Source organism: Podarcis erhardii (assembly GCF_964252035.2).
Source record: "Podarcis erhardii genome assembly, chromosome: 6".
Lineage (NCBI taxonomy): Eukaryota > Metazoa > Chordata > Lepidosauria > Squamata > Lacertidae > Podarcis > Podarcis erhardii.
The window spans coordinates 67,309,769-67,326,264 of record NC_138510.1 but is presented as its reverse complement, the minus strand read 5'-3'; the positions used below and the strand labels follow the sequence as shown (position 1 = coordinate 67,326,264).

The window sequence follows — 16,496 nt, the reverse complement described above, 5'->3', positions numbered from 1 at the left end:
TGCATCTGGAATATCAATAGAATACTATGCTGTTGTGGTATACGTTTTGCAACGCACCCTTGGATTTAGTTCCTTCAACAACAAAGGAGAGCATAGAAGTAAGAAGGATGAGAAATGATACACTGAGATCAAATAGACAATGGATTAACATTTAAGATGAAGTAGAAACATGTATTGGTTTTTGATACATTTCATGCTCTCTCCTATATTATTATTATTTTGCAAGGAAATAATTGCAAAGAAACAATTGTAAAGAAAAGGGAGAAGAGTTGACTGGGCTGGCTGAGAAGCTGTCATGATGCTGACTGAAGCTTTGACATGCAGAGCAAGGGCATTAAGGAAGCTGTCCTCCTGTGATGCATGCGATAACTTTTGAGGATGGCTTAACACATTTTTTTCACAAGGTAGACTATGAGTGGATCCTAGCTCTGGGCCCAGTCAGAGCAGCTCATTTGGTGAGGGCCATTTGTGATAAATGGCAGTAAGATTACAATGGGCCACTAGGGAAATAAAAGACACCAACAATTAATGCCTCACTATCTTGCTTCATATACAAGCTAAGTAGCTGAGGCTCAGTCATGTTGTCTTGTAAGAGCAAAACTAGCAGCCAGAACACCTGAACTTTATTTAAATAAGGCTGCTTGCAGTCTCTTGGAGTGCAGCAAGGCTACAACTAATAGTATGGATTAGACTATTGCCTGTTAATTTTGATTAAGCTCTGTTCTTGTTATATTATTTATAATTTCATTATAGTAACTGAATTTATCTGATGCTTGCTGTACTGATTATTTTGTCCTATTTGAATTTGTTTGATGTGTTTTGTACTGTATTGAATGTTGTAGGTTTTGATGAATTAATGCTTAATTTGAGCCTCTTTGCTGTGGGGGAAAAATTATATCCATAAAGGAGACTTAAACTGGTTATTAGGGAAGCCATCCTAACCCTCTGATGTTGATGGCTGGGTGGGGAAGAAGGAAAGGCGGGTACCTCTCTGACAGCTACCGGGGGGTGGGGAGGCTCTGCTGCAATGCAGAACTGACCTCTACCCAGGGGTCTTCCCACTGGTAGAAGCAGAGACGGGCCAGCCAAGGATCTTCTAGATCCTTTATGCTGCTCCATTCTCAGGTGAGGGACCTGATTCACGCCCCTCAGCTGTCCAAGCCTGAAACTGGTGCAACAAATAAATTCCACCTTCTTCCCCTGGTTGGCAGGACTTTGGAACAGTGGCTGTTCCCCAGGCACAGAATTAAGATTGCTCTATAAACTCTCTTTTTTAATAGTATTATATTGATATTTTTACTGAATTGTGTTTTGGTTGTTGTAAGAAACCCCGGGGGGTCCTTTAGGCTCAAGTGACATTAATGAATTAGTTATTGAATCTTCCCACTCTTCTATTGCAGCTTGCCACCCACGCAGCAAAAGCCAGTCCACAGACATAAAAGGTGTTTCAGGGTTTGCAAATATTGTTATTCGTGCTGTGGCTGTTCTCCAAAGCAAAGTGGAGGAGAGGTTTTGTCCACCTATCATAAACTCTGTAGCCTCTGCTTATCTTCCCTTCTGCGGCATATAGGTAGTCTAGATTGAACCTTGTCTCTGATTTATGATACAGCAAACCATTAGAAGCATACCTGCTTATATCAACATCCTAGTGATACTTTTATTAAAGGAGTGATTAAGTGGTGCTATTCTGTTATATCCTCATGGATGGCTCTGACCTGGTGTGGAGAAGCAGTGAGTGAAGAAATATTTAAGCAACCCCTTCCCCTAAGCCACCTCACTGTTTCCTATCATGAAGCTGGTTTGTTTGTGTGGTGGGAAAAGTGCTGTCGAGTGTTTGTAACATGGAGCTGCAGTTGGTCATGGGTCAAGAAAACACTGAAGGCTAAATCCCAATCCTCTGCTTTAGACCCAAGACCATCCAACATATGCATGTGATCAATAAGGCGAACATGAAAATATGCACCCAGGAAACCCTACTCTGCATTGCAAACAGGGATAGCTTTCCGGTAGCTCAGTTAACTATGGTAAATGATGTTCTATTTATTCATTACCCATCTGTGCTAGAAATCTGAGGCCCCTTTCACACAAGAAAGGGAAAATCACAATAAAAGCATCTACACAGAGCACAGCAATCAAAATTGATTTTGCTAATAATATGCCCTTGTGCTTTAGGTACCAGAAAGGAAGCAACAGGCAGGCAGTGAACCCATGTGCAGTATTAACAAGCTCTCATTGCCGTACAACTGTTTAATCCTTGCACTTCGTAACTAAGATAATAGATTTTCTTTCTTAAATATACTGAGCATCTAGCGCATAAACCCAATTATGGAGTTATAATGCAATTTTTCCAAGAATCAAATAAATAAATGTCCAAGAGCAGATCTTTGGATAGTACTGACACTACTAAAACATACCCAACACTCTCCAGAAATCTTCTGTTAGGAGGCTATGCATGCTGTTATAATGATTTACTATGGGGTTCTGTGTTGGGAGCAGGCAAAGCCGCAATGGATAAAATGACAAGAGTTATGCATATCCTTCTTTGCAAGGTGCTGAGTTTGTGTGGCTGGTCCATAATGGGATGGTTGCCAAGCAGAACAGCTGAGAGTGAATCACTATTGACTCCTTGATTCAGGCTCCTGATCATTAAGAGATAGGAAAGCAGCAGCAGAAGGAAAGAAATATTTTCCGAACAAACCCATCTCAAAACAGCCTGTTCTCTCAAACAAAGAGCAAGCTTGTCTTGACAGATAGCCCAGTTCAGGTTTTAAAGAAAAAATATTTCCGATGACTTTGTGGGCTGCTTTAAAAGTTTCTTTCACTAATCTTCCCTTTGGTTCAACAGCATCTCAATTAATTTCTCGCTGGAAATGCTTTCAGAAAGAGAAAGAAAGAAAGCACAGATAACTTTTGATCATCCAGAAAAAGCTTTCAAAGAACCCCAGATCCTTTCATGACTCACGTGAATTATTAGCATTCTGCGAAAATGACATATTTTCTGTCCTTTACAGCTCCTATATTAAGATCTGCTCTTTTGGTTTCAATAACTTTCTAATTATATTGGAATAATTTTAGTAATGGATGGTCCCACTGATATTTGTAAAGCGAATACTGCATGTGCATATGCAACTAGCGCATAAAACATGGGTAATCCCTAGATATGCTTTTGAATTATGGTGCTGGAGGAGACTCTTCAGAGTCCCATGGACTGCAAGAAGATCAAACCTATCCATTCTTAAGGAAATCAGCCCTGAGTGTTCACTATCGTGAAGCTGAGGCTCCAATACTTTGGCCACCTCATGAGAAGAGAAGACTCCCTGGAAAAGACCCTGATGTTGGGAAAGATGGAGGGCACAAGGAGAAGGGGACGACAGAGGACGAGATGGTTGGATAGTGTTCTCAAAGTTACCAGCATGAGTTTGACCAAACTGCAGGAGGCAGTGGAAGACAGGAGTGCCTGGCGTGCTCTGGTCCATGGGGTCACGAAGAGTCAGACACGACTAAACGACTAAACAACAACAACAATAAATCCCTAGATACGAAAGACTCCTGAACCACGTAGGGAAATCTTGCTTATAAAAGTGGGGTGGGGGGGAGCCCTGGCCCTCAAAACTGACAGGATCTGTTGCTTCTTGCCTTTGCACTACACTGCAAATATTTACACAGAACAATATGCAGCTACCAGAGGGGGCACACATTCCCATAGGTCAATTCTTCCCCATCCTGAGATTAATGTTCTCTGAGACATTGGGAGGGGGAATTGCACCTCAGCAGTTTAAAGGACTGCAGAGTGAGGACTGGCTTCTGGGAATATGTGCCCTTTTGCATGCAGGTATTTTCTGAGCCCAACTCCTAAAGTAGGATACTTTTTAAACTGTGAAGGTAAATCGTTTCCCAGCCCAGGACACAAGATTAACAGCACACGTATCCAAGCACAGATGTGGTCTATGTGCACTACATTCCTGGGAATGAAGTTGCACCTACATACACACTGAGATTGGGATTGGGATAGCAGCTCAACAGCCACCATGCTTGGATGCCAATTTAGGCGTTTGTTCTGTTTTGGCTTACAGTTTGTGATGCTCAGGCATTCTCGGCTGATTGGGGAAAGAGGCATAAGTGGGAGGGAAATCGACTCCTTGTTTCTGGTGTGGGTTTTAACAAAAAAAAGTAGGGGAAAATACACAAGCTTTGAACATTTGGATTTGTGTGCATAAACACATGTGCCTGTTATAACTGGCTCTCTTATATTTGCGCTTCCAGCTTCAAGTTTTATACTGGGTTCTTAGACTGGAATAGCAGGACAGCTGCCTAATTTATTTGGCTCCTAGACTGCATTTTCAGTTAATTACTGCCAAATCTTTTAATTAGCCCATCTCTCCCTTAACATCCAGAAGGGGGAAAGAATATCTATCAGTTTAGTTTTAAAACTTCTTCCTAAAGTAGCATCTCATTATGAAATCATTTGCTCAACTCTTTTATCTTAAATTTAAATGTGCATTTAAAAAAAAACATTGCCTTCTAGTTTTTTTTCTGGAAACCACTGAAAATGCTGGTTTTGCCCTATAAAGCTCTAAATGGCTTCAGATCAGAGTTTATGAAGGACAACCTTCTCTTATACAAACCTAGCTATTTGCTGGGACTAGGTTCTGATGTCTTGCTCAAACAGCCACTTCCTTTACTGCTTGGGCCCACGGTGGGGAGGAATGGGTGACAGGGATTTTTTGTGGTAGCATCCTGTCTGTGCAGCACCAGCTTTGCCAATTTATAACTGCTTTATTTGCCTAAGCATTCCCTGAAATATCTTTTCTCCTTTCTTTTCTTGTACTATTCTACTTGAGTTTCATTGGGATTTTTATCTTTATATTGTTCTTTCAATACAGTAAGCTGCATTCAAGGCTTAACAGTGGAAGAGGGAGACGTTAACATTTCTAAATAAATAATAAGGGAAGTTCAACTGTGGCTGCCCCAGGAAGCTGTGCAGGGATCCCAACCTAATACTCTGTCTAACCAGTATACCGCACTGGCTCTACAATTTTGCCAGTGCGTTATGATATGTGAAACTATGCACAAGACCAGGAACAAAGAGAAATGGCCAGAATTGACCAGCAAGGATTGACTAGTGAGGCAAAAAAGCAGAACTTTAATTCTCAGCTGATTCTAGAACATTCTGAAAATGTGGTTGACAGAAACAAGTTGGTGAGTTGCTATGGCAACACATGCCATCAGCATTCCCGGTACCTGTCACCATAGCAAAGAGTTCTGGAAGCTTCAAATGGCCCATGCGCCAAAATAGCTACTGTTGCAATTTAATATTTTACAAAACAATCCAAACCCTATTTGCACTTGGCAACAGTGTGGTCAGTTGAGCAGAGGTGTCTCTCTTCCAGCCTTGGGTGGGGACAAGGCCAAGACAGCCTGGGATCTAGCTAGCCCCAGGGGCGGAGGAAGGTGGGCGGTGGGGGCGCACCGCCCCAGGTGTCTTCGCTGAGGGGTGCTGATATTTGGCACGCCACCTGGCCATGACTCCCAAGCCTACCTAGAGCCGCTGGGGAAAGGCAGGATGCTGCCGGCGGCATCCCCCCCTTACCCTTTGTTTTGACAGATCAAGGGAGACTTGGGAGTTGTGGGCAGGTGGCGTGCCAAATATTTGCCATTGCTGGCTCACTCCGCTCCTGGCTGTAGGGCATGTGCGCTGCTCCGTGCACCCAAGTGGCTATACTGCGCCTGGGAGGGCACCCTCCATGCCCTGCCCCCCTCGGGAGCATGCCCGCCCTCGGCAGCATGGGCATATGCTCCGCTGCTGGCTAGATCTGCTGCCATCATGAGTTGTGATGGCATTGGGGTTTGATCACTGCACCAACTCTGGGCTGGTGCAGTGACCTGCCTGTTCCCCCACCTTGCACTCCCTGGGCACAGCAGGGCTGCTGCAGATGTGGTCGAGGCCCTGCCACTCCAAAGCCATGCCAGCTTAGTGGTGGCGGGGTGGAGTTCGGATTGCTCTAGACAACAGTTTAAAATATCTGGATATTAATAGCAATGGCCAGTCACACAAGATGCATGCCAGAATTGCTCACAGAATAACAGTGCACGTCCACTCAGAAGGAAATGAGTCTGGTTCAGTTAAAGCAGAAATGCAACATAGTTTGCAGGGGGAGGGGACAGAATCACATTTCACAGGTGAAATTTCTGGAGTTACTTGCTAAAGATGTGTGTTTATTTTCGTCCAACTAATGCAAACATGGTTCTAGTGAAACATTTCCCCCATTCCATTCTGAGACACAAAAAGCCAGAACCGTTCTTCTACTGCATAGTACAGCATTTCAGGTGTTTTCCAAAGAAGAGGATGCATATTCCCACCCCCTTTACGATGTGTTGGCAATTGCCATAGCAACTTCCCCATCTTTTCAGGACTTTGTATGCCTGATGCATCGTGGAATTGTATGAGGAGCAAAAAAAATAAGAATAGTTGAGAGTTTTAGCATGAATGCCACATGGTGCCTTTTGAGAAAGAAGCAGGTTAGGTTCTGAATCATGCTACCTCCAACCAAAGCAAGCCCATCTTTTCTCTAACAGCAACCAGAGTCGCAGGCCTGTTATGATGACTGAAGCATCCAGTGACAGTTACCATATGTGTGCAAGTAGAACAAACACCACAGAAATAGTTATGATATCAATCTCCAACATCAGGTAACAATCTGATGTTGAATAATCAGGAGATACATATGCATGTGTGAACTGGACCTCATTCTCTGGATCTAATATACTAATATAATAACTATTCTTTATAGCAAAACAAAACTTTGGGGTTCGGTTCTAAGTTCATTGCCTATTCATGGCCGCCGAGACCACATAACACCAGTCCTGAAAGACCTACATTGGCTCCCAGTACGTTTCCGAGCACAATTCAAAGTGTTGGTGCTGACCTTTAAAGCCCTAAACGGCCTTGACCCAGTATACCTGAAGGAGCGTCTCCACCCCCATCATTCTGCCCGGACACTGAGGTCCAGCGCCGAGGGCCTTCTGGCAGTTCCCTCACTGCGAGAAGCTAAGCTACAGGGAACCAGGCAGAGGGCCTTCTCGGTAGTGGCTCCCACCCTGTGGAATGCCCTCTCATCAGATGCCAAAGAGATAAACAGCTACCTGATATTTAGAAGACATCTGAAGGCAGCCCTGTTCAGGGAAGTTTTTAATGTGTGACATTTTAATGTGTTTTTAATCTTTGTTGGAAGCCGCCCAGAGTGGCTGGGGAAACCTAGCCAGATGGGCGGGGTACAAATAATAAATTATTATTACTATTGCTATTAGCTATAAAACAACTACCATGTGGAGTATCTCACTCTTGTATAACAACTCGGAAAAAGTTATGAAGTTATATTGACTTTTATGATTCACGGACAATCCATCTGGATTCTGTCTTTTTAAAAATGTGGAATGTTGAAAAGCAACATAATGTATAGCCAGCCTTGATTGGGGGGAGGGGGAACTGATCAAAATACCTACTAATAACTCTTTCTTCATAACCACTTTGAGGGTTGTTGTTTTTTACAATCAAGCATTGTATAAATTTTATGAAATAAATAAATAGCTATGCTCTATTTATGGAATGACACAACATGATCACAATTCTCCTGTAAATTTAACCTAGAATATTCAAGCTGCCCACAGTGTAAACAGTTCAGAGAGATGGTTGGTTCTAATTCAAGATACCCTCTTCCTGCACTGTAAAAGAGCTAATCTGGTTGTTTTATATGGGGCCAATCCTAAATCGGACTATTTAAGGTGGTGCAAGCCATGACAATTTCCATTATCATTACTAACAATCACTTCTGAAATTATCAACCACCTTAGCAATAAATTCAGAGTAAACAATTATCTTTTGGCTTTAGAAAGCAATACTATTGCGTACATTTTTTTTAATCAGTTATGGAAAGGTTTTTTGGGGGGGGGTAATTATATACAAATCCCCGCGGCGGGGTGCGCTCCCGCTGCTCGGTCCCAGCGCCTGCCAACCTAGCAGTTCGAAAGCACCTCCGGGTGCAAGTAGATAAATAGGGACCGCTTACTGGCGGGAAGGTAAACGGCGTTTCCGTGTGCTGCGCTGGCTCACCAGATGCAGCTTTGTCACGCTGGCCACGTGACCCGGAAGTGTCTCCGGACAGCGCTGGCCCCCGGCCTCTTGAGTGAGATGGGCGCACCAACCCCAGAGTCTGTCAAGACTGGCCCGCACGGGCAGGGGTACCTTTACCTTTAATTATATACAACTTCCAGAATACCCCCGCACAAGCTCTCTGTTCCTTCTCATGCTTCATCCTCAAGCCACCCATCATCTCCCATCCCACAAATGTAGTACAATGAAAATTGCCAGGGATTTTTTTCCAGCCAGAACTCAGTTCCGGCACCTCTCAGGCAGGTGCCATTGCCATTATAAGAGAACAATGGAGGAGTTCGTGGTGAGTTCCAGCACCTCTTTTTCTAGAAAAAGCACTGGAAATTGTTATGACACAAGTTTCAGCCACGTGCCTTAGGATGTAATTAACGGTCCCCTTTCAGAAATTATGTATACGATTCCCCAACAGATGCAGTTTGTTTCATCCATCTACCGTACGATGTAAGTATTGCCCCCAGATAGGAGAGGGTGAGGGCTACCACCACTAAACGGTCCAGCATTTGGAAACACCTAGTTATCTAAACTAGCTGTATACCTATAATTTCGTGGTAGCTGCCAGAAGAATTTTTGATGTGGTGGTGGGCCTTAAGAAATGCTAGCTGCCTATGGGAGAGTGGGGTATGAAGTTCCTACTTACCTATTACAAAAATTATTTTTGATTTCTTCAGGTCTTCCGTAAAACCTAAATTAAGTGGAAAAGAATTGAAAAGACTTCTAGCAATAAGTGTTGCTACGTATAAAACTGTGTATAATTATAACACACTTAACAATATGTTTATGCTTATCTATCACACTTTATAATAAGTTTATGCTTACTCAGAAACATTGAATTGAATGGGAACTATTCACAGGCAAGTGAATATACAAATGCAGCTTAAATTTTTTTAAAAACAAAACAAAACAAAACAAAACAAAACAAAACAAAACAAAACAAAACAAAACAAAACAAAACAAAACAAAACACCAAGCTTGAATTTCTAACTAGACATTTCTTTTATTGAAGGAACAGTTCACAGTCATAGTTTCATAGCTGTTACTGTAGCTGTGATAAAATACATATTTAATGCATGAGAACACTCACAGCTCTTTTGTGTGCACACAAAATATTAAGATGAAAAATGACCATCCATGAATAAAGTGTTCTTGAGTTAAGAATAGTTCGTAGTGTGTGCCTCCCTTTAAAAAAAGCTTTGTTTACATTTGTCAGAGTTCATATTCATTTCGTCACATTTGTGTATGTGTGTGTATGTGTGTGTTTGGGGGGTACTTTTGGTTTAAGTTCAGTCTGACATCCAGACTTCACTGGTCACTAGCTGCATTCCAGACAAGTATATCGAAAGAGATCTATACACAACAGCCTTTTCTTTTCTTGAACAGCAGCTCATTCTTTACCCAAGCAAAGACACAACCACAGCTGTTCAGAAGAAACCTTAACCCTATGCATACATGAAGAGGGACTTACTATAACATAACCAGCCTCGAAGGCTCGAATGGAACCAAGATCTTACCCTTAATTTCTTAAGCCAAATTAGGAAGTCCCACTGGGCATCAACAGGTGCATATCCTGACACCCACAACTCTGACCTTTACAGACCTCTTGGTATTAATGGTGGAGAATTCTGATGTAACAGTGTGCTCTACAGGTTGCTATGCATGTGCTCATATTATATTTTCTCAAATTTTTTATTATATTTATATACTGCCCTTCCTCCTGAGGGAACTCAGGTTGACATTGTCTGATAATACATCAACAATGCATTAAAACATATACAGTATCTTAAAAAAACACACCCAAAACCACAGTCATCCAAATTCCACAATACAATATAATTATGCTGAAGTGTGGAAGCTGCAGTGTGCAATCTTCCAATGTAGCCTAAATTTCTCATGAATTGTGGCTTACAGACGCAGGGAACATTCTGTCAACATTTATTACAGTAGAGGATAGCTGGTAAAACTCACCTCCCATATTCTCAGGTCCAGAAAGGCATGACTGGTCAAATGCCTGTCAATTAACATATTGGAAAATGTTATTTATGGGCTATATCTTCATGCACCAGCATCTATTATCTATTCTTATCAATAGTAAAGACCCTTTTAACATATTGGCGACAATGCTAATCCCACTCCACTGTCCTATATTTGCTTTTTGAGACAGCACTTTCAAATGAACGTCTGCTGAGTATACTTATTTACTGCTGCAGAGCATGACTGCAATGTGTGTCGTGTCAGAAATTCCAGCATGTCTATTACAGTACAGTTGAGTAGCACGGAGGCAGTCAGTGTGCATAATGATTAGCATCCCACAAAAAAGGATGTTTCTAGGTCAACCATGTTGCATGGAGCAGCAACGCCCGTATTATGAAGCTGAAAGCAGCGCTATTCTTTTAAAATGTATCAACCAATTTGAACATTATCAACTGGAGTTCACGGACTGACCTTCCCCTCTAGCCCTCTAAGAACTAAGGGCCAGGCTATCTTGTGATGTTCTTCTCTTGACAATTTCTGTGTGGAAGCAATTAATCTTGGAAAACCACAAAGGACTGCCCACAGGTTTCTTGAATCAAAGAAACTGATTTAAACTGAACGGTTAAAAATAAAATCTATATACGAACTATGAAAGCTGAGATAGGACTCTGCTGTTGTTAGGTAAAATACTCATCTTATAATTATTTTTTAATATAATAATATCTGGCTGAAGGTATAAAGTATGTCAGAGAGGTATCTTATAGCTTCTCTGCCATCCTCAAAAGGGTTTCATCAAGGTTGCACAAGCACCTATCCTGTTCAATCTGTATGTCAACAGCACTGTTGAATTTTTATCATCTCCTGTAATCATGTGCCCAAGTCAGTCACAAAAAATGTTTCTGCTGTACTGTACACAGATGATGGTGTTCAGTCCCAGATAAAAGCAGGCCCTGGAAAATTGTTGGCAGCATTTCTGAATACTGTCAAAAACAAACCTTGAGGTGAAGCACTGTAAAACTCAGAGTTCTCTATATGTCACTCCCCGCCTCTCAAATAAAACAGAATTGGGAGGAAAAGGTAATTAAACAAGTTAGAGGGTGGCATGTGGCTAGGTTATGTGCAGAGCAGACCCCCTGAAGTTAATGGACTTAGATTAGCTGTGACTAACCTAAGTTCATTAATACCAAAGGGTTGTCTCTGAATATGGTTTTGTCTTATACCACCTAGTGTCTTCAAATACTTTTGCATAGTTTTTAAATCATATCGAGCATGGTTAGCTCAACAGGAATATGTGGTAAAAAAAGCTATGTAGAATATCACAATTTTAATGTATTTTTCTGAACAAAAGGTTAAAATGTTATACCTGCAGTGCTTGAACCTAGATTCTTAAATACTTTAGACCTTTTTTTTCTATACCAGGATGTGTTTCAAAAGCTGATTTTTAGCAGAAACTGGTTATCTCTCTATTTTCACACAGGCTCAAATATTTCAAAATATTTAAGTATTGGCGTCAGTTGAATTTATCCCATTTTGTCTAGTTTCCCTAAGTTATAACTGATTTACATGAGAGAAGCTCAGCGAAAGCCATTAATTTAAGGCAATGTTTTTCTGACTTTTCATCACAACCATTACTGACTCTAGGTGTTAGCAAAGCAAGGAATCTATTGAGGCTGCATCTATTTGATACTAAACAATCTGTCTGCTCTAAGAAACTTAGGTCCCTGGTATGGTAGTTTCTGACCTAGTCTTCCTGATACAGTGGTACTGAATCCACAAAATCTAACCATTCTAAAATACAGACGATTGAGTGTACTGCCTTCAGCATTTTAAGAGAACTCCATTCCAAAATTGTGTTTGTTTGTAGGCAGGTGGAAATACTGAAACACTGCTTCATGCACTGCTGTTTTGCTAAAACAGCTACTTGTATACGGAACTACATGCATAAAATTGCTAACATCATTATTATCATCTCATCCAAGACAAACACCTGACTTCTAAGTGACTTTTCTCCTTGCAGACCAAAATAATCAGGCACTACCAATGCAGCCTGCAAAATTTCTAGAGGCAGACATTAAAATAAGGGTGACTATGGTGCTCTCCAAGTCTTAATTTGTATAGTTTTCAATATGATAATTGTATCTGTTCAGTTGTGTTTGTATTTTTCAAGAACTCCAGCTGACACTTTGAAGTGGAATGCATAGGGATGTATTCAACAAAGTGCTAAGGAGATTGCTCAGTCAATGCAAGCTTCCCTCTATCCCACCCCCTCCCCATCTGCTGTTTGGGTAGGGGGTTTCTCTTGACAGCCAGGAGCAGAACTGGGGAGGACACAGGGGGCACGCAGCCCAAGGAGATAGCAGGCCTCATTGCATTGGGTTCCTCTAGTACAAAGATTAAGTTGAATATTGCCCATAGTTTCCCCCTAATGTTGTGACCGTAGATGTTTTTCTTTTGAAGGTAGACATAAAAACCTGGTACTACCAATGATTCTAATTTTGAACAGGAAAGCTGTGAAAGAAATATAACTCTGTATAAACCACACAAGCAAGGGCAATTAGCGTATCATGCTCTCACCATTCTCATGCAAGCTCTCTTTCTAATTGCTTATAAAAAAACTTGATGATTGTTCCTTAATGTGACTAATAGATAACATGCTATTGAAAATAGCATAAAGTCAGAGCACTTTCTCCTCCAACAGCTGAAGCACTGCGTCCATGAAAGAATAGTTCTGTCTATACTTACTGCTAGGCTTGATTTACTAGTAATTCTATTATTTCTATTATTCTAAAGCACGTACAAAAACAAAGAAGGTACATAAGATAAAAGGACACAGGCCTTGTCCTCAGGCTTACACTTGAGGGAAGGAAAGAGAAAGAGGGAGAGAAATTAAAAATTAAGTGTGAAGAAATAGCTTTAGCTGACCTTGTTTTTTTAAAAAAGTATATAGTAAACTGTACAATTTCAATAGCAGCATAGATATGATTCTGTCTTTGCAGCTATGCTGATGATGAGGATGGCAGAAGAACTTTTGGCATGCTAATTACAAAATAAATTTTAAGCTTCAGTAATATATTTTTATTTTGGCCATAAACCAGCCCTTTTCTTTTACAAACAATAAATACCTTATAGTACTGCCCTTTTTAAACTGCCGCATGAAATTTGAGTTGCCTTTTATTGTAACCAGACACTGAGAGCAAATCATACATGTTGCGGTGAGATGAAATACAACCACTCAGACGTTGTAGCTGGTTTCATAGAATTATAGAATTGTAGAATTGGAAGGGACCCCGAGGGGGTCAATAGTGGTGATTTGTGTGCCTCATAACTAAATTCACAAAACAAATGCAATGTTTGCAGAAAACTTGTATGGATCTGTTTTGAACAGAGGTTTTAAGCATTATTAAATAAATGTCCATTATTCTAACTTTCACTTTTGCATACACCTTTCAAATTTAGGTATGAAGGTTCATGAGAGCAGGCAATGTGTCAGTCCTCGCCAATCTATTTTTCAGGCAGCCAAGGCTTCCCTCCATTATTAAGTTGGAAAAGAATAAAATACAGAATGGCTTCTCTCTGAACCTAGCCTTCTCAGTCATCACCTCTCTGTTTTATAGCTTCCTTTCTCTATCATTCAATTCATCCATTACTTTTAGTCTGCTGTTTACAGATCTGTATTTAGTATCCCATTGCTATGTGTTTTTGTTACAATGAGAGCAAATCTGATCATAGGTTCATGGGCATTTGACTTCAAAACAGTGCAAAGCTGCTTGAATTTAGTTGCTAGTAGTTCTAGAAATAGCTGGAGGTCTGCCTCAGGCAGAGATTTTATTATGCTTCTGAGCTCAGTAATTGTGTCATTTGAAGGATACAAAAAATATGTGTTAAATACCGTATTTTTTGCTCTATAAGACTCACTTTTTCTCTCCTAAAAAGTAAGGGGAAATGTGTGTGCGTCTTATGGAGTGAATGCAGGCTGCGCAGCTATCCCAGAAGCCAGAACAGCAAGAGGGATTGTTGCTTTCACTGCGAGCGATCCCTCTTGCTGTTCTGGCTTCTGAGATTCAGAATATTTTTTTTCTTGTTTTCCTCCTCCAAAAACTAGGTGCGTGTTGTGCTCTGGTGTGACTTATAGAGTGAAAAATACGGTACCTAACAACAACCTCTAATTCTACAGATAACTTTGGATTAAAACAATAGTTTCATCTTGCCATCTGAATACATTTTATTTGACCATACGATGACGGTCCTGAAACAGGCACCACAACTATGAAGGCCTAGGTCTAGTCACTGTCTGGATGGGAAACCATTAGAGCTGCCTTGAGTTCCATGAAGAAAAGTGGTTTTTATTTGCATGCTCAAAATAAAATAAAAATAAGATAAAAGGATTTTTCAAAAGCATAAGATCCTGTAGAAATGGGCACATCAACAACCAACCAACACCAGCATAGCCCACTGACTGCTTCTCATTCTCTGTTACCCTTTCTCTGTTATTCCCCTGGCTCTCTGCCCTATCACTGTTTGATTCCTGCTATTCTTCTTCAAGATCCCTAACCTCTGTTTTAGACCTAATTCGGACACTGAGTCATATGGAATAATAGCTTTGCCACAGAAACCATGACATAAAGGTAGTTCAAGTTGCTCCTTCATAGCTGCGTACATACTATACCTTTAAAGCACATTTCCACCCTCGAAAGAATTATGAGGACTGTGGTTTGCTAAGTTTCAAGAAATTATAACTCTGTGAGAGGTAAACTACAGTACCCAGAATTATTTGAAGGGGGAAAGTTCTTCAACTGTGCTTTAAATGTGTAATGTGTACAGAGCCTACATCACACCAGTAACTCTGTATGTTATCATGCTGGATTGCCTGGGTCATGTGTGTGCACCTCATGCCATGTGTCAGTAGCTCTCTCGCAGAGGGAGGTGATGATGTGGGAACTATCTATGTGTCTATGCACAGGATCAGAACATCAATTCATTACTGCACCAATGAAGTGCAGGAGACAACCATATAGGAAGGGCACTAAGTGATGTTAACAATGCTGTAAAGATATCACCTCAAACACCACTAGAAAAACTTAATTTGGTATGTACTCTCTCATTCTAAATTTCAAGCACAGATCTCATTCCACATGATGCTTTATTTGCTAACAAACTCTCAAATGGAAAATGTCATTATTGAACAGCAGATATTCCACCACAGCACCCCATTTTATAATGCCCTAAGAGCATTATAAAGCAGTATAGAAATGAAATAAATAATAATAATAATAAGAGCAAAAACAAAAATGCAAATGCAAATGCAGGAAACCCACAAAACTATGATGCCTAAGTAAAATTAAAAGCAGAATTTCTCCAAGGCAAACTATAGTTCTTTGCATATAGAATTCTCTTTTTTTGTCTTGCCAGTTCCCATGGTAACTTAAGATGAACAGATTGTTTATGCACTTTAATAGATCTCTTACCATAATTTAGTATTCCAGGACAGGGTCTGTTTTTTTTTTGTTTTTTTTAAGTGCCTTATAATATATTTATAAAGGTATTTTGTCTTGGCTGTCATTAATAAGTGTCCCCTGAGGTTTTTATTTTCTAGTCAAAATGTGGTCGGCATTCTGGTTAGATAACGGCTGTTGTGAAAATAAACAATGAGGTTGTGAAAACTAGAGAGCTATACTGTATACTATATAGAGAGTACATGGCAGGCGTTAGAAGTTGCTTATGATGGCTATAATCTAAGATACCGCCATTAAGTACATGTACACAGAGAAACTTCTTGAAAGAATTCTCCATGCTGCTCCACAAGCTTCTCTTGAAACTTGGAATGGCCTTCAATGCACACTAATGCGCTATGTTCTGGGAGGAAATGTGCCCCAGTTTACACAAGAAAGTACTTGTATGTGCTAAGGGCATTTTAGCTGCAAAAGGGTCTGCAAAAAGCTTGCAGAACACCCAAGAATAAAGCTGCTGCTTGCAGAACACCCAAGAATAAAGCTGCTGCTTCTTCTTCTTCTTCTTCTTCTTCTTCTTCTTCCACAGTTAGATTACTGAACGGGTTGACAAGACCCTAACCTAGTGCCCATTGTTTTCATAATGCAGCACTAGTCTGGATGATGTTCCCAACTCTGAATATTTTTTTTAAAATAGAAATATGGATAATGTATCTGCTTTGATTTTTTTTTAAAAAAAAGTTCTTCCAAGACCTCCAACAATTTTCAAATGGTATGAGGAAAAACAAAGTTTGAGAACTGCTGCTTTAGGGAAAGGATGCAATCTAGGCTGCATGGTTGCACCAAGTTGACTGCTCAGCTGGAATCCTTCAGCTGACTCTTCACAGACACCAAGCCCTTTAAAGCTAGTT

The 16,496-nt window shown here is 40.6% G+C and overlaps 1 protein-coding gene across 1 annotated transcript in view; it reads right to left on the bottom strand.

Annotated features, from left to right (window-relative positions):
* AK5 (adenylate kinase 5) overlaps nucleotides 1-16,496 on the bottom strand; it is an 88,674-nt gene that overhangs the window by 9,565 nt on the left and 62,613 nt on the right. Inside the window, exons 9-10 of the mRNA XM_081868351.1 lie at nucleotides 10,133-10,175; nucleotides 8,808-8,852 (exon numbers count right to left, since the gene is read on the bottom strand). Of these exons, the coding sequence (XP_081724477.1) occupies nucleotides 8,808-8,852; nucleotides 10,133-10,175 (88 nt within the window). The remainder of the gene's footprint in view (nucleotides 1-8,807; nucleotides 8,853-10,132; nucleotides 10,176-16,496) is intronic.